This window comes from Athene noctua, chromosome 20 (assembly GCF_965140245.1).
Source record: "Athene noctua chromosome 20, bAthNoc1.hap1.1, whole genome shotgun sequence".
In the NCBI taxonomy this organism is placed as follows: Eukaryota; Metazoa; Chordata; class Aves; order Strigiformes; family Strigidae; genus Athene; species Athene noctua.
Window position 1 is genome coordinate 10,272,492 of NC_134056.1, and position 23,267 is coordinate 10,295,758.

General features: G+C 45.9%; 1 protein-coding gene across 12 annotated transcripts in view; it reads right to left on the minus strand.

Annotated features, from left to right (window-relative positions):
• Positions 1-23,267, minus strand: part of CACNA1B (calcium voltage-gated channel subunit alpha1 B) — a 309,602-nt gene that overhangs the window by 14,822 nt on the left and 271,513 nt on the right. For 9 of the 12 annotated variants that reach the window (XR_012634942.1, XM_074924009.1, XM_074924006.1 and 6 more), the window contains 7 exons: positions 17,508-17,604; positions 8,001-8,109; positions 5,992-6,099; positions 4,592-4,704; positions 3,572-3,699; positions 2,365-2,491; positions 1,676-1,786 (listed from right to left, as the gene is read on the minus strand). Coding sequence is in view for 11 of the 12 variants with exons in the window: in XM_074924009.1 (XP_074780110.1) it covers positions 1,676-1,786; positions 2,365-2,491; positions 3,572-3,699; positions 4,592-4,704; positions 5,992-6,099; positions 8,001-8,109; positions 17,508-17,604 (793 nt within the window). In the remaining variant the exon portion in view is untranslated. Of the gene's footprint in view, positions 1-1,675; positions 1,787-1,987; positions 2,006-2,364; positions 2,492-3,571; positions 3,700-4,591; positions 4,705-5,991; positions 6,100-8,000; positions 8,110-17,507; positions 17,605-20,039; positions 20,137-23,267 lie in introns of all 12 variants that reach the window. The other 3 variants (XM_074924010.1, XM_074924005.1, XM_074924011.1) reach the window with 2 other exon arrangements.

A 23,267-nucleotide genomic window follows, 5' to 3' on the forward strand; every position in this document is an offset into this window, starting at 1 on the left:
AGGACAGCAAAGAGGGAGGGAGGAGGTGAGATTGAAAGCGTAGGAAGATTTTTGTTTAAAAAGTGGAACATAAAAAGACAGAGGAATGACAGGCAAACAGAAAGGGAGACATTCAGAAACAGAAAGCATTGCAAATAAGAGTTATAAAGAACTCAAAAGTTTGGGGGGAGCAGAAGCAGCACGTGAGAGGGAGGGTGGAGGGCACGGAGGGGGAAGACACACACAGAAAGTACATCAGTTATTCAGCTGAAGCTACAACCACCAAAACACTGTATTATTAAATGAGGTTAGATCTGGTCACATATTACAGGCCTGATTCATAACGGGATTAGACAGTTTTCCCATGGGGCAGCTGTGCCCTGGGCAACACCTACCCTGCTTCTGCGGGAGACACTCACTTTGGCAAATGTCTGACTGCAGCGGAGAGGAGTTTCCCAAGGAAAGGCTCGTGCTGCTAGCAGTGCTGCTGCCAACTGCTTTGCCTTGGAAGGAAAGATGCTACTTGTGGTTTAGAATAAAGGACAACTTTGTTCGGGGAAGGGAGGGAGTGCGGGTTTGCTTTGGGGTCTGTTTCTTTTATTAAGCATGTTGAGTAGTGTTCCTGATAACAGAGAGACTCCCGGCTCTCATACAAAGACTGCAGTTTCTGGAGTCAGCTGGGAAATTTGTTAGCTGATGAAGTACAGCTTGCGCCAGCCTGAGCATGTTAGCAAAAAGATTTTATCTCTTGGAGCTACTGCTGTATATGCAATACACAGGCTTTTAGTTTCAGGGTGCAGCATACCCTTCACATTCTGCTCCCCATGGAGAGCAATGGAAACAGCCCACAGCTGCGGGCTGCTCACTCCTGACTCTATGAATCAGGCCCTTGGAATGAGGGAGACACGACTATGAGTGGTAAGATGTTCTGACACACAGGAGGCAGGACAGTGGCTGGAGAGCATCCAGGACAACAAGCTAGCCATGAACATGTGAAATGCCCCAAAACGATCTGTGTATACTGTGACATCCTACACACTAAGTAGCATTGACTGGTTGCTGTAAAAGTCAACTCTAGTGATGAGATTTCTTTACAAGAAGTTAAACAAATTAAATCCTCAACAACATTTTACTGACCAAAGTCACAATACAGTATATGTTAAATATTGTGGAAAGAGAAGAAAAAACAGGGAGGATGCTTAGTGTCTCAACGCAGCCTTCCAGGCACAGGCTCCCTGTTATTTTCTGTACCTACTGCATTCATCAAAGAGAATCACAGCACATCTTTGGCTTTCTTTATGGCTAGGGCACAGGAGCACGTCTTGACTGTCTGTCTGGATAGGTGGCACGCAGCTGTCAATAGGAAACATGCCTTCCAGGAATACAGGCTGGCAAACAGCATTGTCCCCCGTTAATCAGAATAGACACTCTTGGGTAGGTAGTCATCACTTAGCTACCCAGACAGAGGGATTTCTCTGGATTGCTTTTTGCTGCAGCCAGGGATGAGTAACGCTGGGGACAATGCGGTGTCCACACATGAATACCTGCCATCCAAGCACAAAGGCTGGTTACCTGTCTCTAGGTGCAGCAAACGTATTTTAAAACAAATATTCACAAGCAACTTCCAACAACACAGCAAGCAGAGAGAAGATACTGAGTTCAGTCTCCCACCACCATTAAAGTCTCCCTTGCTCACCTGAGTTTCGGCAGCCAGGCGTGGCATGGAAGCCGCCCGCCCCTGGCTCTCCAGGCCTGGTTGGTGCTCTCCGTTGGCAAGTGTGGGGCTCATTTCCCTCATTTCTACCACCTGAGGGAAACAAGAAATGGTTTCAGTAGCAAGAACATGAACATCATCTTTGAAGCCATCATCTGAGCAGGCTTCTGCTAAGTTTGATTTAATTGTGAAGAGATGCTAGTACAGGAAAAAGAGTAAATTAAGAGCTCAGGTTAGTCTATCTACAGTGCTGTCTTCAACAAGGACAACAGCGGGCCAAGCTCTTCCACCAGCCATGGCAATAAGCCCCAGCTGTGACCTGTGAAACCCCTCATCTGACTTTGTATACTGATGGCAATGGGACAAGTAGGAAGAGACAACCTTAAATAACCTATCACAGTAGACACATAATTCCATGGAAGGCATGTCCACATGTACAGCTATGAATAGAAGCCACCAAATTTGGTTTATCTCCATAATGTTCAAGCAAACTTGGGGTTAGGAGAGACAGACCAATGCTTGTCTTAAGAGACAGATCTACTGTTTACTGCATTTCACCCTGTCTTCACCTGTTCTTTTCTAAACATTTTCTAACATTTCTAAAAATCTACTGCATTTCTAAAATCTACTGCATCTCACCCTGTCCTCAGATCTTCAACCTGTTTGCTCACCCGTTCAATGGGGATTTCTTCTGAATGGCCTCGTTCAAAAGCTGGTGTCCTGGTTTCATAAAACATGTCCTGGGTGCGTTGAGTCCCCCAAGAACTAGACTCTTTGATCCCACCCTCTGGGGCTGGCCTGTCAGAAGGAAAAGAGGAAAAAAAGACGAAAAAAGATTAACTCTTCTGCAAAGAGATTTTGCTGACCTAATTGTGATGAAGGTAAACCACTCAGATACTCTTTGAGGTTTAACTTGTCAAACTAGTTGCAAGAATAGGCACAGCTGCTGGTGAAGAACAACAAGGAAATCAAACCAGACATCACAGGTTTTTTTCAGTAACTAAGGAAAACAACTTCTGCAGCTTAAGTTATGATGAAGAATAATTTTGGAGTTTGGGCAAATTATGTATGCAAGAGCAGTTAGACATTGGTCAAACATATCTGTGGCCATGCTAAAGTTCATTCACTGGATGTACAGTGGTACAGGTGGCCCTGGGTTTCACTGCTGAATCTGATGTTGGTTTCCCCATCAGGGTTATTTGGGACATTTAAACTTCAGACGCCTATCACTAAAAATCCATAGCGCTTGTGAGCCAGAGGAAAGTCACCTGAAGAAGAGCAGGAAATGGAGAATTGATTAGGGATCACTGTTACTATAACTGTTTGGTAAGCTCTCTGTGGAGGTATTATTTTGTCCAAAGAGAAAGAGCCAGATTTGGTCCTGGAAAGTCTCAAGAAGCTCTTGCTGTTACCAGTGCCATGAGCTCGAGAGACAACTTTGTTCCCAAGGACATTGTGACTCCCAAGAACTCACCGCAGTGGTGGTTGGTGGGCAGGGGCTGCTTTGGTTGTTTTGCAGTGATTCCAAATTCCTGTAAGCAAACTCACACTTACAACTAGGCACAATGGAAAGCTCTCCAATTAAGATTCAGAGGAAACCATTAAGAAAACATGAAGATCTCGAGAACCCAACACTACCACCAGATGGATAACTGTACCTGAGGCAGCAGAGGGAAGCAGAGCAGCACGTAAGCATTTTGGTAGCCACCAGCGGGATTGTCCCAGCCATGGTGCGAAGGGGCTGATGGTTTTGGTGTCACCAGCTGTGCTGCCCCACCTCCAGAGTAACTGAACCAGCAGTACTCGAGGTTGATGCATACACCCAGTGTGCCCCTTCCCTGTGTTACAGTTTTGGTGGGGTGGCCATGGGATACTCACAACGTGCCCCCGTTGTTGAGTGAGGCTGAGCTTTTCTGGCGAAGGAACGCCTTTGCGTTGTTGAATGCTGTGGGCTGGGTTTGTTCCAAAGTGGCCTTCAAAGGGTGAAAGAGTGACACCGGTCCGGGCTGCGAAGCACAAGGAAAGGTTGTCAGAGACAGAGCTGTGCATGGGGAGGATGGGCTGCAGTGCTTTTCCTAGTGAATAGAGTCCGCTTTGTCACCCTGAGAGATCAGCCCAGCTCAAAGCACACCCCAGCCCTCCTATAACCATAAGAGTCTCTGAAGGACACTTGGTGCCCTCAGCTTTGCACAAGCCAAAGTTGTGTTGCAATCCCCCTTCCCTCCAACAAAGTGTTCCCCTGGCCACCAGAGCGCAGTAGGGATTTCATGCACTGATGTGACCAAAGGAGCCGTGCCATTCAGGTGGCTCATTGTGACACTGGGTCTGCTGTAGCCTCCCATCTGTGAGACAGACAGACAGGCCATGCTGGAGATCAGCTGGATGACCATCCTGGAATCAACAGTATTTGTCCTATCAGAAAACACTGGTGTTTCAATCTCAAGCCAATTGCATGGAAATATTTCCAAGGAATTGTTAAAAACTTAAAATCTATTGTAGCCAAAAAGGTTTTGAATAATTCCCATATTGAAAAATTGCTGAAACATTTTATAGTCAAACTATCAACAGCTTTGGTGTCCCCAGGAAATCTTCTGGGGTTTCCCTAGGCCACTTCTGAAAATAGGACTTAGACTGACAAGTGTTACTTGACATTTTTTTGGAAAAGATCTTTCCAGACCTACTAGAAAAGGCAACTGCAAAAAAAAATTATTTTTTTTTTTTGTGAGAGAGACTTTCAGGAGGGGTTCCCACTTTTGAGACATCATTTTCAAATCCTGCCTGGAGAAGCATCCAGACTTTCTGGATGAAACATGCCAGTGACTCTCATGAGAGCTGCCCAACACTGGAGAACATGCTGCCCAAGAGGAGGATGGAGAAGGATACCTTTTGGCTGAGTACCTGGCACAGGCCTCCAGGAGGCTGGTGAACTTGCTCCCTGCTGTTCTTATTCTGCTTGTAGAAGTCGAATATCATCAGTGCTGCGTAAACTTTCCCCACAGTCATCTCATCAGCTGTCAGAGGATGGCGAAACGCAGCAGAGACATTCATGTGACAAATGGGAGAGGATCAGGAGAAGAGAAAAAAGTCAAAGAGCACAAGAAATATCAACAAATGGGCATGAAAATCGAGGAGAAAGAAGAAACAACATCAGAATAATGAGGCAAAACAGACACAGAAAAGTGGGAGAAAGAAGAGACCAAGAAAAGGTTACAACAGACTTCTTCAGATCTTTGCCTGTTCCTGCCTTTCGCACGTGAGGAGGATGGCCCCTTTTCTCTAACTCTCTGTGGCAAACATTCACAGAGACTGTGTAGAAAAAAAACAGGCAGGGAAAGTTTGTGGCATTGTAAAAATTGCCAACATAAGAATTGCTAAATTAATACCAGATCCACAGCCAGCTTTTTATCAACAAAGAAGTCTTATTCCTATTTCTTTGAATTACAGTCAACTGGGGCATAATGGGCTAATATACATTTAAAGAGTATTTCATTTTTCCAGGTGTCTTTTTTCACCCTCACAGCTACGCTACCAGCCTTTCCCTGTATGGCAATGGAGCACTTCCCGTAGAGCAAAGAGTTAAAGCAGCAGATATACAGGGATCAAGAGAGGAGGGGAGGAAAAGACTTAAACAATCAGTGCCCACTGATTTGCACCTCCTCAGCTCCCTCTTTCTTCTCAATTAACAATGCCTTTATTGCTCTGCACTGTTTCTCATTAATTGGGAATCCAGAGCCCTTGTCTGGGCAAATCAAGATAATGGCAAACTTTCCATTTTCTCCACACATTTGCCCAGGACATTATCAAGTAACACAAAGGCCTTTAGCTTCCAAATATCTCACTTCTGATTCCGTAAATTCTCAGCAAGCTTTAATTTTCTTTGCCTGGTTTTCTGGAGTTCAGATGGTAGAAATTGCTCTCCTGTCCTGTAAGGCACAGGCTGGAGGCAAATCAAGCTATGAAAAACTTCTGGAAGAGGCCACACAGGACACCGGCCCCTTCTTGGCACTGGGTTGGGTTTTTTTCTAAGTTCGGGAAATCTACTGTACCCTAATGAAATACGTGCCTGGATGTGACCTCAGCTTCCGTGCCCCTTATGTGACCATGGCGTGGAGGTGTGGGCTGTGAACCCTCTGGAGAGGGTACCTAGAAGCTGAACTGTACTGTGTTTCCTTTGCTGCTCCTCTAGATGACTCTGCAGCTGGATGGGACTAGGGAAATAGCAGGCAAGGAGGGAGAAACCTGCTCTGGGCTTCTTATGCAGCTGGGATGGGCTGGGTGCCTGCTGATGAACCACTTACGTTTGTGAGGAGGCACCAGCAAATCCAGAGTTTTCTGGGACAGATTGGGCCAAACCAGTGAGATCTCCTTTCTCAGCTCAGCATCACACTGGTGCTGTTTAACACCCCCTGCAGAAACGGAGAGGAGAGAAAGAAGCACACTAAGAGTGAAAATCATTGTCCTTTCAGCACATAGCACTGTTCACACAGTGGGCACAGGAGAAAGCCTTTCCCCCACTCCCGTTTCTTGAGAGCACCAAGCCAGCATCAGCCACAGCAGCTGTCACAAAGGGGACCAGTGACCTCCTCCGTGATAGAAGTGTGTGAACTCAGTAGGACCATCATTGCTTCAATCAGCTAACCCTCTGCTGTTGCTTGGGGCTTAAACTTAAGCTCAGGCTTATTCCAGCTAACTGCCTATTTGGGGTGCTGGATAGTGTCAGCAGAAAGACGCAGCACCTCTGAGGTGGGATGCAAAGGACCTGGTCTGAGGTGCTGGACCATGAGCAATTCATGACTGATTCCTGAAGTTTTTGGCAATGAGACACAAGCACGCTGTTCTGTATCAGCAGCATCAAACAGCGGCTCTATCACAATGTAAGTCAGAAAGAGCTGAACACAGCGGCATTATTCAAATGGCCAAAGTGAGGTCTCAATACACAAGTGGAAAGTGATTAAAGTATAGGTAGGCCAACAGGCCAGCTCCCAGATGAATGCACTGCACAGTAGGCAATTAAGTAGTTCATCTGAATGACAGGGATTATTTTTCTAAGAGAAAAGTAATGGGAGGAGACTCTGGGTACTCTGCTACATGGTGGTTTGAACTCCCACACCAAAACTCATTAGGAAGGGTTTATTAAGGGCCTGTTAGTCCCTCTAAAGACTCAATTAAACGTAGCACATGAAACCTATTCAAACAAAGCACATAACAACAAAACAGGACAAAAAAATCACAACCCACAGCAGATATAAACCTCAGACAGAATCCAGTGCTATCATCTTTTCTGGTTCCCTTCCAGTGTGCGGCCAAAGAGCAGGTCGGGGGAGCCTTTTCAATTCAAAAAGGCTGTTTGAATTACCACTGCTGTCAGGTAACTAGAATCCTAAAATAATACAAACCCTCAGTGTCCTTATCTAGAGGTTATTACTAAAATAAAGCACTGGCCCCTAGAATTCCAGGCAGTCCTAAATGCATCCTTAGAAATGAGGTCTGATACTTACTCCCTAGGGGAGTCCCAGTGACCCGAAAATTTTTTCTTCTTCCAGCAGTGCCTACTCATCAAAGTTTAAGCAACGTATGAGGGAGGTAATTAATACAGAACGGTTGAACGGCTGGCTTAAAGCCACTTAGGAAAAGCACAACATCCTAACCCTGCCCTGCCCTTTGCTTGTAAGACCTCCTGTTAGCTTTTAAATTAGGTATAAAAATGCTTTGGATGGTCATGCCTTGATTCTGACCCCAGCCAGCCTGATTAAATAGGTGTAATGACCCAGAGAAAAGGCCAGTGTATTTTATTACATTGCAATATTTAATTGGGAAGTCAAGTAATGCCTGATTAAACACTTAAATAATTAAATTTTATCTCAAGGCAGAATGTGGTTCATGGCACTTGGAGTCACTGCTTTGTTGCCAGCAGATATCAGTTGGAGAGGAAGGGCTGTTTTTTTCCATCGCACTCGAATAGTTTTAGAAAAGAGCTGTGAAAACTCTCATTTCTGTTATACAGCAGTGAGCACATGCACAGGGCTTCTCCTCCAAGAGCTCCCAACTGGGATGGCCAAGGCTCTCCCCCTCTCATTGACAGAGATACCAGGACGCAGCCACCCCAGAGGCAGAGTGATGCTCAGGACCCCTCTGTATTGCCTGTCCCCAAAGCTCCCTTGTCCTTGGGCGCTGGCAGATGGCAGGCAAGCAGTAGAAAAATAGGATTTCCACCTGGGGCAGAATTTCTGTGATTCTGGGACACCAAGCCAACAGAGAAGTTGGGGTTTGAGCCCACACATGCTGTCAGACATCATCTCCCTCCCACCTGAGGCGAGTTTGATTTCTAGGGCAGTGCGGATCAAGGCCATCAGCGTGGACGTGAAGTGGACAGTTAAATCTTCGGGCGAGATCGGCATGTTCATCCGCACCAGGCGCTGGAGAGAGAAACACAGTGGCTGTGAGCGCGAGTCAGGATTCCTCCCCCCCCTTCCCTCCCCCGCTGTGAGCCCTTAGAAGTAGCCAGATTGCAAGTATGTGTTCACCTTTTGTGCACTGAGCTAAAACACATCTTCTCCATAGAGACATCAACTCCTTTTCAGGAGCAGGTCTGAGCTGTAACAGTGGCTTTAGTGGTTAAGCAGTTGATTCACCAGCATTTGTACTGCGATCCTACAAAGAGCGTTCTTCCAAAAAATGTCAGTTTGAACGCTCTCATCCCATTTCAGAGCCTAGTCCCTTGCTTGTGAGTCTCCAGCTATGTCTGCAGCCTCCAGACATGTGGCTAGCACCCATCACCCTCGCCAAAGCAGCATGCTCAGGAGATACAAACCATGAAGCTCACCATGGTGGCTCCACCATCCTTTCCTGCATCAGTTACCTTCACCTATGTTCTGGTTCTATAACAGGAGCCATAGCAACAAATGAGACCTGGCACCACTGAATGAAGTAAGATGATGGAGGATTTGCATCCACCATCCCAGGATGTGGCTTCATCCAGAAAGTGTGCAGGTGGCCTTGCCAGTGAGCAGGATGGAAGGAAGGCACTTTTGGTGGCAATTACAACAGGAGGTGAGTGCTTTGTACAGGAGCTGTGCAGCCTCTGGAGTGGTCCCATGATGATGCATTTTGTGCACATCCTGAAGAACACTAGAAAATAAGGCTGGTGAGCCCTGTGCTGTGGCTCAAGGAGGCTGGGGCTGGCTGCTAATAGCTAAAGGGATGCAACATTGTTTTTATTGGAGACACTGGGGTTCTGTCTCTTCGCTCCTTTCTCTGTGGGTAACCCAGGAGCTCTGAAGGTCTCTGTTCCTTCTAGTCAATGAGCTACTCGGCTCCATCTGGACCTTACCCATAGGGAAGAGGCTGGATTAACAAAAGCAGGACCGTAATTTCCCCCAATAATGTTCTTTGAGTCTAAGCACTGAATAGTTCCTCAGGATCAGTATCTCCCAAGATCTACAGACCTGGTAGCAACTCCTTCCCCATCACCAGTCAGGATCACCTCTGATAGGGCAAATTCATCATTATTGTTAAGCAATGAAGTACGTGAGACTGCTTTGGAAAGCTGTGGCTCCCTTAACACTGCTGGCAGCACAGCATGTAAATGCCAACAGGGAGAAGCACTCTCCAAGCCTTTCTGATAACCTTAGCAACGCATTCAAAGGATGGATTTCTTCTCCTTTGGCAACCTAATGATTTCTCAGCTCCTCAGCTTTCACAAGCTGTTTAGAAACTTCCTTGGCCGGAGCCGTATCAGACAAGCCTCTGTGTTTCCGTTCTGAGGGTACATGCAACCTGAGGAAGTCACCAGGCGTTAATTTGCCTGAGCAGAGCCTCACAGCAGCCTGTAAAACCAAGTGTTAGCTTGGCCTGGGCCCCTTGCTGAGGACGGAATTTCATCCACATCTGAAAGCTGCTTAGGCTGTTATTTTGATCCCTATCGTTGTACAGAAACCTTCTCTTTGTTTAACAACAGCCCAACACACTGCTAAAGAAATTTAAGTGCAGTCAGCAGCGGGCTGCAGACTCACCGAGGTGATAAGCTGCCGTGGCAGAGTGCACAGACAAAGCCAGATCCCACTATGGCTCTGTACACTATAACACTATGTAATATCAAGGGCTGTGAATATTTTTCAGAGATGCAGCTTTGCTGGTGAAATCCCCCCTCCAGATGCGACTGCAGTGGTGCCTGGCGCAACCCCGCTCAGCCTCCTTGCTGGCCTGGGGAAGCTGTGTGGTGGAAGCACTGTTGCTTATCAGCAGTTTTGGCTGGTGAGGGGAAACATGGTGTAGTTAAGAGCAGGGACCTGCCTGGAGTCTCAGGCGAGGCAAGAGGCAGAGCAGGGCAGAGCACTCCCTGTGAGCCCTGACTCCTACTCATATGTTCTACCCAAAACCCAAGCCGAGACTGGTGAACGAAGACTTGGCCCCCCTTTCCATCACTGGATTAGCCTCCCTGTTTAGAGATATCTTCGACACACAGGTTCCCAGAGGTGTGAACTGAGATGCCTTTGAAATTTTGTTGCCCTGAGAGAGGACAGATTCCAGCCTTGGTACTTTCTGCCAGCCAAGGAGAAAAGTTCCCCCCAGAGGACATAGGGCACGGGTCCAGAGCAAAACATCTGTTTCTGAAGTGAGCTGATGTTCAGAGGTGCTGAGACCTCCTTATTCATCTTATTACATGCCTTCGGATCTCATTGCATGCTGCAGGGAAAGAGACTCATGTAACAGCATACTGTCTCCTAAAGTCTGAGACAAACCATTGTAATCTCAAAGGGCTTTCTTAAAGCATGCTCAGAGGTTATCTCCCATGTCTGGCAAGCCTCAGAGATAGGGAAATCAAAGCCAAGCCTCTCCTCCTTTTATAATTCAATGACAGTATCAAATGCTGGCAATGCCACAACAATTTTTTCTGTTCGCTTGTATAAATGAAATAGGATTTTAAATCAGACTTCTGTCCTCAGCACACAAAAAGTCACAACACAATTATTATTGTATCCATATAAGCCCACAGTCACCACTTACAGAGTCCCACTGAATCCCAGTTCAGTGGGAAAGACAGTTAAGGGATGGAGAAAGAAGATGCATAGAAATAAAGAACAAGCAGATGAGAAATTAGTCCTCCCAGGAGAGCTCTATCCTCATGAAAACTAGCACCAAAACCATTTTGGGACTGAGAAGTCCCAGTTCCCCCCAGTGACTTTCTAGGACAAATTCCTAAAGGAAATGGATGCAGAAGAGAGGCCACATCACAGCTATACGCAGCAATGCTGCATGAAGGTCTTTTTTCCTCAATTTTAATCAGGGACAAAGGATTTAGAGGGATGTTTTCCAAGGGAATGCATACTTGCAGGAAGGTTGGCTGAGCAAAATTCACATGCAAGTGCTGAGTAGGAGTGCTGCAAACAGCCACCTGGAAGAGTCTCTCCCCAGACCACGTCCCTTCCCTTCTCCCCACGTTGCTCTCAGCACTGCCTGGTCTACAGCATTTTTTTTTCATCCAAATATGCAAACTGGTCAAAGGGGTCAACCCAGACAACTTCAGGTCGTTGCAATTTCCAATCTGATAAACCATCAGCCCACAGAGAGCGTGGTTGTGCAGCCCTCATTGGTCTCACAGCCCCTAGCTGGGGACCGCTGGCTCTAGCAGTCATGTCGAGAGAGGGGAGGCTTGGCCTGGCTTGGGTGGGACGCCTCCCCCTCTCCTCTCTATCAGGGTGGCAGATGGAGATGCACCTCCGCATCCTCCCCTGGGGCAGGGTGTTGGCAGCCAGTTGAGGAACACCTGCATTGCAAGGTGGGTTGCAAGTTGCACCTACCAAGGTAGAGCAGCTGCAGGGAAACTCAACAGGTTTCAGCTACAAGCCACCTGAGATCATCAGTGAAAACTGCTTTCTTGTAAGCATGAATTGAGAAAATACATTGCTCAAAGGGATATACCACATTTCTGAGCAAGCTCCTGCTGAAGATGAAGCAGTTGGGAGAAAGGAATTGCTTCATCTTTGATTCAAAATAGCTTTGCCACCACACCATGTGGGAGGCAAGGGAGAAGGCGGTTTGGCGAGACATGCGCACACCAGGTCCCTGCACTGCCGTTGACACTGAGGAGCCAAGGAGTCAGCCAGGTATTGGCACAGTAGAGGCACCTGAATTTCCCTGCACATCGTTGGGTGCATTGTCCTGGCACCAGAAATGCAACTGGAAGACTCAAACTGCAAACAAAAAGAAACCTTTGTTTCCCCCCAAATATTATAAAACAACTTTTATGTAAAAATATTTCCTTCCAACATGTGCAGAGCAAGAAATTTCAATGCTTTCAAAGTTACTTTCTAATTTTACCTATCTTTTAATTTATGTACATTTCTATAGGACCCATTTAAAAGGAACTGGAATCCAGTTGATATTGGTAACATTTCTCAAAGTCAAATATTCTGATTGACCCAAACTTGCTCTTTGAAAAACTAATCAAGAAATTTTGCTTGTCATCCTTAACCTGGATAGAAGATAAAATATCAATGGTTTTTATACAGCATGGGCAACAACATGGTTAAAAATACCCAAACCTGTTGTTTAGCCCATACATGGTTTACAGTACAATGAACATCTCCCCACATTTTTGATGTTTCTTCTGGCTGAAGTTGTGCTTCAAGGCCATGTCCTACCAGTTCCTCATGCTTTGGAATACAAAATAAGAATTTGATTTAAAAAAAAAATAGGTATCTGATTGGGATAATTTTCCGTCTTTCTAGACCCCAGAAGAAAAACATACGAGCCTGCTGATGCAGATGACAGGGCACACAGTGCTTCGCTGTGTTAGCACAAAGCTTGCATCACTCTGGGGTGTCCTGGGAATTGCCAGGCACACATGAGGTGTGTTCAGGTGAATTAATAAATGGGGAGCAAGAAAAAAAAGGTAAGAATCCCTCCCAGGTGTCCAGACCTGGCTGGAAAGGGCTTCCCTGCTCCCTGTGCTGCTCCTCTTCCTCCCCTCACCTCCAATTTCCTCCAAGAGCGTTTGAGGAAAAGCAGCCGGCAGCAGGTGGAGTCCCCGCTTCTATTTCCCAGCTGCGCTCGCAGAACCCTCCGCCAGCCCTCGAGTTTAACTAGGCTCCTCCAGAGGCGTCCCCCTCCCAAGGGAGGGTGAGGGGAGCTCGTTAATGTTCTGCAGGAAAAGGCCCACAGGCAGGAGCTGCAATATTGTCTCTAGAGTCTCCTAATTAACGCTGTGCAGATAACGAGGTAGTAACTGATTACAGCCAGGGTTAGGGAGGCAACGCTTTTTGCTCCGATTACTTGTGTGGTCAGGAGGCGTGCACACACCCCTAGGCTTCTAGTAGTGATTTAATTGCAAATAAACAAAGACACTGCTAACGAGAAACCAAACCTTTCTGTCAGGAAGAATTGACAGAATTTATGACCTTTCAGTATTTGGTTTCTGCAGATCTTACAAACTGCTTGGACAATGTCCAAATAGGTAGGGAACGTGTTAGAGAAATGGGGGGAAATTCATCCCGGTGTCAAAAGGTCTCCTGCTAGCTCCCAGCCTGACCCAGCAAGTGAGCACTGAACAGAAATATCTGCACTGTACATTTTATTCACTGACACATTTGCCCAAACATTAGCAGGAAGAGGAGCATGCTGAGCTACGAATGCCAGGAGAACTAGCTGGCACCCCAATGGATTTGAATTATTAAGAGCACCCCATCAGCAGCTCCCGTGCTGCCTCTGGGACAAGAACTGCTCTGGGAATAATCCCCAAGCGTGAATAAATTCGGGACAATGAAAACGAGGCTGAGTTTGGTGAATAAATTATTTGCTATGAATAATTCACTCTGACCTACTTTCAATTATTCTACTCTGATTTAACTCTTCTGTTGGCTTCAGAGAGGCTGGCCACGGCCTTCCTCCCTCCCACAGCTGACAGAGGAGCCAGCTCTGTGCTCCAAAACGTGGGCACTGTCTCGCTGGCACACAACCGGACCTGTTGCATGGAGTGGTCATCCTACCTTCAATAGGTACAACCTTGCTCCTTGTCCAGCAAAAGTGACGTGGGATGTCAGCTCTGTGCAGAAGAGGTAGTAAGGCCAAATGGACCATTCAAAAGCTTGTTTAGCATTCAGGGACCTGATCCAGATTTTAAAACCCATGTGGCAGTGACAGGCAAGGTGAGGTGCAACCTGGTGTGGATGGGGAGCCATCCCAGCTCTGAGATCATCCCCCATCACACATCCAGGAGCCTCGGCCATGTCAGGAGGTGCTAAAGGGAGAGCCACATCTCTCCTAATCCCTGCAATAAATCACCCTTGAAATAGGGTGTGAAAAGCTGCGATTGACAGCATCAACCTAAACAAAAGAAAGTCAAGAGCCCCCTCCAGCTGCCAGCATCACCCTGCAGGCTCCATGCAGAGCTTTGCCTAGAGCTAGATCCGGACAGAGGTGGAGATGTGCCTGCTGGCAATGCTGCCTTCTCCTGTCCCTGAAGAGGGAGGTAAAAAGATGACTCTGAAGAGCAGTGGGGAAAGGCTTGGGTTATTGCCTCTCCTAGCACCACACCATTCCTAAGAATCACACACTCAGGCTCTCAAAAAAAACCTCGCATCCAACCCTGCTCTTGCAGATATCTGCAAGATATCTTGATGGCACTGTAGTCCCAGAGAGATTTAGCAGCCTCACGGGCATTTCCTTCTCCCCTTTTCTCTAAAGCTGCACTCAAAGCTCTGTGGTGCACAAGCCAGTCTGACTCCAGGTGATGGCACAGCTGGCTGCCACTCTGCCCTTACTGCTACTGTTGGGTAGCGTATAAAACCCCAGAACCATTTGCCACAGACACGCTGAGTCTGTCTAAGAGGCCTCAAAGCCTCAACACGTGGCTGTAAGCAGAGTGAAAAAACCACCACCCTCATCTGAAAACGAACAAGGCATCAAATCTCACACCAGAGTGAAGTCAAAGCAGTTTTCTTCCCTCTTTTCACTTGGCTGGGTATTTAAAAGATTTTAAAGTTCAGTTCCTTCAGCCTTTTCTACCCCCCGACCCCCCGCACGGGATAGAGCTCTCCTGGTGCCCGAGCAGCGCTGCTGGAGGGGCTCACACATGCACCTCCGGGCAAGCAGCAAGCCCCGTGCATGGAACGGCAGAGGCTGGTCACGCCGACCAAGGAGAACAGTTGAGAAAGAGGAACCAGAAAACAGCAGAAAGGAAGGACAGCAGCTGAGGAGGCTGCACAGAGGGAAAAATCCAAACAAAATGACAGCATGCACTGAGAAGGCAACACAGACGAAGACAGGGAAAAGACACAGAACCTTTGCAGAGAGGACTGGGAAAGTATATATGGAAAGAAAAAGGGTGGACATGTGGGGCAAAGGAGCTTTTGCCGGACAGAGCAGTAAGGTTTTTTAAAAATCATTTGGTTCAGTGGGAGAGAGCAGAACTAGCCCTGGCTCTGAGCTATGTCTGCAGGACGAGGGGGTCGTCGTCTCTGCGTGGAGGTGTTTGTGACGGGGGGGCTGCACTGCTCTCCCCAAGTCTCCCCTCAACTGTGGGAAGACAGCAAGTGACACTGGTGGGGGGGGCACCAGGAGGATTAGGGCAGGGGGATGCCACGACCCACACGCAGCCGTCGTCTGGGGGAAGATGCTCAGCAGCAGTCTGTCTCTGGGGACATGCTGTTCCTAGTGCTGCACATAGAAGTGGAGGAGGGAGGGAGCAAAAACCAGTACTGCCTCCCCAGGAAGGTTTAGTTTTATCAGCAGCCATATCTGGGAGTGGGGGTCAGCCCAAGCTGCAGCCTTACACCATGGGAAAAATTCAGATCTGGTCTTAAGTCTGTATTTCTGTAGTTTGGGGCTCTTTGATAACATGCAAAACGAATCTGAACACCTCCAAGCTCGGAGAAATCTGATGTTCAGTCTAGATTTGAGCTGTTTGACCTGAACCCATTCCTACTTATGGGACAGACACATGTCACAGACAGCTTTTAGAGGTTTCTTAGTAAATGGTTAAAAATTAAAGATGTCTTTAAAAAAAAAAAATCACAAGTCTATATTTTAAAAAGATACCATTCCTGTGTACCTAAGTTCTGCGGACGTGTTCTGTAAAGACAGACACATTAAACGAGATACCAGCTAACTCACATGGAAAAGACAGACTAGGGAAGGCACATCTGCAGTGCCTCTGCCCAGGGATAGTTTGCTGCAACCGTTGAGAACAATCACACAGAGGCACAGAGATGCCAAACTATGAAAATCAGTCAAAAGTTTTGTTTAAAATGCCTATTTTAACAGATGATCTTTTTAACCCCTTTTATTTTCTTCCCTTTTTAACTGTACAAGATTTTTGGGGGAAAAAAAAAAAAAAAAAAGTGAGAGCTTTATGCTTCTTGTACACACGTGTGGCCACAGAGCAGATCTGGTTGCCCAGCTGCAAACACCTACTGCCGGGCTTTCAGCAGGACACAGCTTCATTTTAAGTCAATGGAAACTCACAGGTGCTAAAAGGAGACACTGATTACTTTAAAATTATTGGGTTTCTGCGTATAATTGGTACCTCTATAGAGATGTTTATCTATCTACCCATCTATTTGTAATAGCTGAGACCTGGAACTGGCATTTTGACGTAGCTGGGTTTCTCAAGCTTAGTTATAGTATGGTGGGTATTATTTACTCATGATAGAAATGCTTATTTAAAGCACCTACCAAAGTGGCCAGAAACAAACCAAAAGGAATACAGAAAATCTAGCTTTATGGTTGTGTTTAATTTTCTTTTTATTTTAAATACTAACACACTGAGGAAGGATCTTGTATGAAGCTGTATCTGAACCTCTTCTTGCTGCTAAGTATCCTACATAAAGGCAGGCCCAGGTTTGGGTTTATCTTGAGACTCTGCAAAATCCTGTTTTCATACGGCCTCAGTGAAAAAATAAGCACTACTGGAGGGGCTGTTGTGAGCTGGATCCATTGCACCAGCATGGCAGGGTGCAGTAATTGGGCTTGGTGGTGGCTGAAATGACATCAACAGCAGAAAAAACCTGTTGAGTTTTCTGTGGAATTGCCCCTGCAAATGCAAATTTCTAAGTGCCATGCCAGCTGCTGGGAGAGCAGCACGTCTTTAATTGGTGGGGTTGGGGTCTGCTCCAGAATTTTGTCTCTGTGTCTATATGATCTTCCACTGTGTTCCTCCGGGCAGCATCTGAAAGGCAGCAGCTAGCAGCCTTTTGGATATAATGCATTTTGTGGTTCAATTAAAAAGTTTTTCAGCATAAACAATAAGTTTGAGTGATTTTTTTATCTGCTTTAAATGTTTTCTTTTAAAATAATTTCTTTCACAAGGGTATTTAAGGAGCCCTTCTGGTGTTGCCTCTGTTTAATAGCTTGCTAACTCCTACAGTACTGCCTACTCTAATTACTCCAATCTAATTAAGAGGGGGAAAAAACAACATACTACTGAAGGGCTAAGTGAGAAAGGATAGTCAAAGAGCTGTAGAAAGATAAATGGGGATCATATTGGTGGGGTAATTTGCTCATTAGCACCCTCCCTCCCCAAATTAGCCTAAATGGAAGCGGAATGAGAGAGGAGAGCGAAACACTGATAGAGATAGTGGAGACATACTTAGAAAGACAAACTGATGTGCCATAGTTTCAAAGACCAAAAAAAGGTTACTACAAAAAAAAAAAAAAAAAGCAGCAGCAGATCCAAAATCCAGTCTGCTTGGAAAGCAGAGAAAGCACCAGAAGAGTCCAGGAGAACAACACTAACGCCACAGAAAACCAGCACCCACTTCAGCCACGGCACAAAAAGCTGGTGGTTTGGCAGGAGTTTCTAGGGGAGTTGGTCTACCTTATAGGCAACGCGAGCAGGGCATTTCTTTCCAAGGCCTAGAGGTGGGGACATGTGTCTCAGCATCTCATACATGTCTGTGTAACTGATGCGCCCGCTTGGAGTCAAAGGGAGGGAGGCAAAAGCAAGAAGACACAGAAATCAAACCAGATGGGGTGGGGGTGGGGGGGGGGGAAGAAAAAGGAAGGGGATGGGGAAAAAGAAGGCAACACAGTGGAGCAAATGAAAAGGAGGAGAGAGAAGGGAAAGCAGACAAGAAAACAGAGATCCGGTTAATCAGATTTCTCAGGAAAACAAAACCAAAATGAAGAGGTGGGTAAATAGAAAGGTTTCTCCGCTTCCGTTGCTGTGTTTCAACGCCCAACGTCTCCTCCTCACTGCAGGGACGTCCCATGGCCAGAGCTGCGCCTCGGCATGTGGGTCGCCGTGGGGAATGATTGATGTCTCCGCTCGGGGGGAGAGGGTGCGGGAGGGCTCGGGTTTGGCTGGCTCTGTGCAGGGGTGGGGGGATGCCTCCCCTTCTCACCCCTCCAGACCAGTCAATCAAGAGACTGTATTCACCATGCCAGGGAGAGCTGGTAGGCAGAGTTATGGGACAGGGAGAGATAGGGCTTAGAAAGAATACTCAGCTTTCCTTCACTGAATAGAGGGTTTAGTTTTCAGGTTAGCCTGTGGGCTATGAGAGAAGCAAAAAGCCAATCCTGGTGTGTTTGCTCAGGGGACAGAGTGGGACTGCTCTGAACTCCAAGAGTACAAACTCTGCAAAACCTCTGCCAGCCTGAATTTCTCCTTCAGCCTGAATTCAGGTTTGACAAAACCAGAGGCCAGCACTCGATTTACAGGACGGTGGTGGAAAGCGGGCCCGTTTCTCCTTTACATTTGAAGGGGCCCCTCTTTCATCAAGCCAACATCAACTGGTTGTTTCCACCACCGAGGGCAGCTGGCTATCCTGTGCGTTAGAGGGAAGTGGGAATTGCAGAGATTTGGGAAAACGCCCTTAGACCAGCCCATTACTGATGGCATCTACCTTCAGCACACAGTGGTGGTAAATAAAATCCTGTCCTGAAAACCAAGGGATACAGAAACACCAAGGAATTCTCCTGCTTCACCCTTTTCTGACTACAGAAATTGGGAGCATGACTATGACAATCTCATTTTATTTTCTCAGTGAGCTGCCAGCTTATTATGTTGTGCAAATCTGCGTTGTCTGTCATCTGAGGTGACCTAAGGATATTGCAGCATGTTATTAATTAATGTTTGACCCTGGAAAATCAGGATAGTATTATCATCTCCACTATACTAGGAGGGAAACTGAGACCTACGCACCCATGTGAAACCGCTTTCTCGGTCAGGACAGCTACAGAAGCAGTCACCAGCACACCAGCCTGCTGCCCTGAGATGGGCCTCAATTCCTATGTAAAGCACTGATGCAGGAGGGGGTGGAGGAGAGAATTTACCAAGCCAAAAGCATCTATTCCTGTCCTTGGTAACTAATGCAGTTAAAATACCACTCAGGTTTTATAGCCCAGAGCTAATTTAAAGTCTGCTGAGAGACACAAATTGTAATTACAGCCAATGGCTTCCCTCAGCTTCTCTCTTCCCCTGCTCCCTGGCTGGAGGTACAGGGTCTGGCGTCTTCTCTGCAATGCCGGTTAACTCTTAATCCCAAATCAGGTGTGGAAAACACCTGGGCTGGAGTGAAAGAGAAAAGTAAGCTCCATGATGGCTGCTTCCATTTCTTTCCCCTTGATCTTCTGCTTTCCATGCACTGACTGCAAGAGAATCCCTACCTGTAGCAGGGACCCCACTGAAGTCCAGTGTCATCCTGCACTGATTTCTTGGCCAGTCCTCTCCTTAATACCTCCCCTCAGATCCCAAGCACAGTGTACTCTTCCTGTGCCATGAGGCAGGAGGTTTTACTGAATGTCCATCATAGCTTACGATCTCAGAGGGGTAATTTTGCTCCCAAGGCAATCTCTGGCTGTTGCACTGTGAAAAGCTCATCCCCCCGTCTCTCCCCAGCCTAGGTAACCATCCCACTCTGCTGCCCAGTTAACCAGCACCCGGATCAAATGTCTTTTCAGCTCAGGAAAAGGAAGGGTTCAAACATTGGTCACTCAGCTGGAGTGACAATGTTACGAAGCCCAAACAAAGTGGACTTGCTACTCCCTAGAACTCTTGGGATGACATTTCTCTCTGGTGTGTATATATAGAGAGAAAGTGCTCAGATGCTGTGCTGCTTTTCCCCAACACTTCCCACCTCGACCCAGCAGAATGGAAGCTGGAGGGTTCACCGTCTCATAAAGCTGCCTGTCTCCAGCCAGCTAGGGTGTAGGAGTAGACAGGGAAGAGATGCATTGAGGAAAAAGGAGGCAGTCAGTCAATCATTCCTTTTTTCAGGCAACGGTTAGTTACGTTACAGTTTTTTTCTGTACTGTTTGCATTTGCACTTGGGGGGGGTGGGGTGGGTGGGTATAGAAAGAAACAAAACCAGAACTGAAAATGCTGGAGGGAGTCTCTGAAGTTCCAAACCTTGTATGCCACCCTATGAGGGCACTTCTTTCCTAAGCCCAGGGGTGGAGCAATTACACGTAACAAATTGTACATATCCTTATAGTGAATCCGGCAACTGGAAAGAAAACATCAGATGTTATGACAGCAAAATCCAACAGGCATCGGTTTTTCCCTAGGTAAACAGGAGAAATTGGAAGGGCAAAACACACTGAAAAGCAAGGTTAGTCTGACAGCAACCAGGCTTGCAATAAAGAAGGGACTTTAACACAGAGACAGAGAGAACTTCTAACGCCTCAGCAAAATCTGTATCCTTGGGTTTTCTTCTGTGAAACCTTCAGTGGCATGTGCAAGGCTTTCCAACTATTGCTTTTGGTTACCTTTATCACTAATGTTTTACTTCTCTGTACCTACAGACAGCCCCCTACCCACCACCCAGATGCTGCAGCAGCCCAACAAAACCAGAGCCTGCAGCACACAAATAGCCTATTTAATGGATTATTACTAGGATTCAAATTAGCTGGTTCAAAAGGGCTTGGGAACCTTTATCTTCCACTGTTACCACCTACATAGCCCCATTAGGGCTGTACTCTGCTTCATGGGCAATAAGCAATTTGCTGGAAGTCCAGAAACTGCCATTTGAGAGCTGTCTTGGCCATTGGCACTGGGAAAATCCAGCCTTCATTACCAGTAGATGAAATCAGATGCCTCGAGGTAGCTTTATGGTCAGTCTCATTAATTCCCAACAATATTTTCAGCTAATTTAACAGCAGGATTAGATTTCTTAATCTTTTGTCAGTAACCAAATAACATACAAAAAGAGCTGTACTGAACTTCAAAATGCCCTCTAAAGAAAAATGAGATGATTTGGCTTCGCTGTGTTTATTTTGGTATGTTATATAAAGAAGGCTGGAATATTTTGGAATATCTCCTTCAATATTACTGCTTTTTTGGATGTGAAAAATTAAGTTCTATTCAAAACGTTCACAATCAACTCAAAACTATTAATTCAGAAACAGATCAAATGGAACTGTGCAAGTCTTGGCTGCAGGCCTAATCATGGTTATAAAAAGTATATTGGTTTAACTGACTCAAGAAGTTTACCAAAATTTTAGAACAGTTTTCTAAAATCAGTGTGTAGAAAATACATTATGAGCAGTTCCATGAGCTCTCTAAGAGTCCACGGAAGGCTTGAAAACCAGCAGATATATTGCATCGGAAGGTCATGGCAGCAAATTATGACAGCTAGAGATTCTTTCCCATGTTGTTTAAATCTGTTAGAGTTTTGTTTATTTTCATCAGCATCCCTTCAACTCTAATAGCCAAGAAAAAGCTCTCCCTTGGGAGCACCTGCACCTCCTCCCAACTGCTGAAGGTGCTGCCAGTAGCAACTCCCTCAGCTCTTGTAGAAATTAATGGGAATGGGATGGCAAGACCTACATTTCCAGTATCTCTAAGGGGTATGCACTGGGAAGGAGGTATAAGAGAGATTAAGTGTTCACTTTATATATCTTGAACAAATCCAGGTTTTGTTGGTTTTTTTTTGTTTTTTTTTTCCAGTTCATCCTTAAATGCCGTGTTTTCGCTCCTTTCCTGATTAACTCCCAGTCCTGGCCCAAAGTGCTGTATGAGCCCCATTTCTCTCGTTCTCTCTTTTTCTGTGAGCCCAAGGCTTCTGCCACCCCAAAATCCAAGTTTCCCCATACTTACCCCTACCGAGTGTGACACACACTTAGAACAACAGCTGCTAGCTGCTTTTTTCACTTCCTTTTGAATGTTTTTCCCCAGAAAAGTTTACAGAAAGTGGGATTTTGTAGCAAAACCAAAGGTGATATTGGAAATAGGTATGTAAATATGCACACATTAAACCTTTGCATAAAATACTATCTATATGACAAAAGTATAACAACACTTGTACTTTTTACCCATGCAGCATCTTTCATCGAGGGTCTCAAGCTATGGAAAGTGGACAAACACCATAATTCCCTTTTCCTTGGGACAATCAAAGAAGAGACCTCGAGAGAGGCAATCAATTAATGACAGATGGAAGTAGGAACCAGCTCACCTGCATCTAAGCATACGATAACACTGCCTGGGAGTCTTTCAAATTCTGCTGCAGTGATTATTTACCATTCCCCTACATATGTCTATACTGGGAGCTGAAATGCTAAAAGCTGACATGGAAAACAAGAATTGGATCAACACTTTCTTTCAATGAGTTTGACCAACTAGTGGGAACAAACAGCTGAATAAAAATTGTGTCCTCTAAAGCCCTGTGTCTTCGGATCAAAACAGGGTGTACTGCTGGGAGTCATACCTTGAAAGACAAGCTATTAAGCAAAATCCATGGATATCTATTGTGAAATACCATGTCCAGAGCTTCACAGAAGTTCAGCCCAAATGATCTGTTCTGGCCTTAAACTGTGAATGGATTTCAGATTACTTTTAAATTGCGGAAATGTTAGTCCCACTTATGAAAACACAAGTGATTTTGGTGGAACTATTCACACATGGAAAATCCAGAACATGCACATGTTTTAGGATCAAGCCTCAAGCATCATGTCTTGGCTGTCCTTTGATTTGCATTTCTGCTCCCAGTCACTCTGCCAACATCAATAGCTTCACATCAGAGCAAAATGGGAAAATGGTTAGAGAAAACCAGAATTAGGATCTCAATATATGACATATTCTGTATTAACATCTCTAGGAGTAAAAAGGTTTGGCTCTGAGCGACTCACAAAATGTAACCTCAGCACTCAGAGTTAACAGAGCAAGCACATCTTTCTGTAAATTTAATGCTTGTGCCTCTTACGGGTGGAAAGTTCCTGAACACATAAACATTAAAAAAGCACTGACACTTTTTCCCTTGCAGGTATGTTACTCCTCCCACGGATGCTAGTCAGAGCCAAGACTATTTTTTAAGAAAATGAGCACTCCCAAGTTTTCAGTCTCATTGAGATTTTTCTAGTGGTAAGAGATAGGACTGGATTTGAAACAGGAAAAAACGCTATTTACTGCCTGCCAAGTACCCACAAAGGAGTCTGTGTTGCAGAGCATGTGGTAATGAAAATCTACTTGGAGATTACAAGCTGCTAGTATGTGTGCAGCATATATGCAGGCTCGGAGTATGGATGGCTTCGAGCTGGTTAAAATCACACACAGTTCAGAGAAATGCAGTCATTTTGGAATAGGTTTACATTTAAAGTTAGCCTAAATCAATTTAACTGAGATTTTAAAGCAGTTTAATTG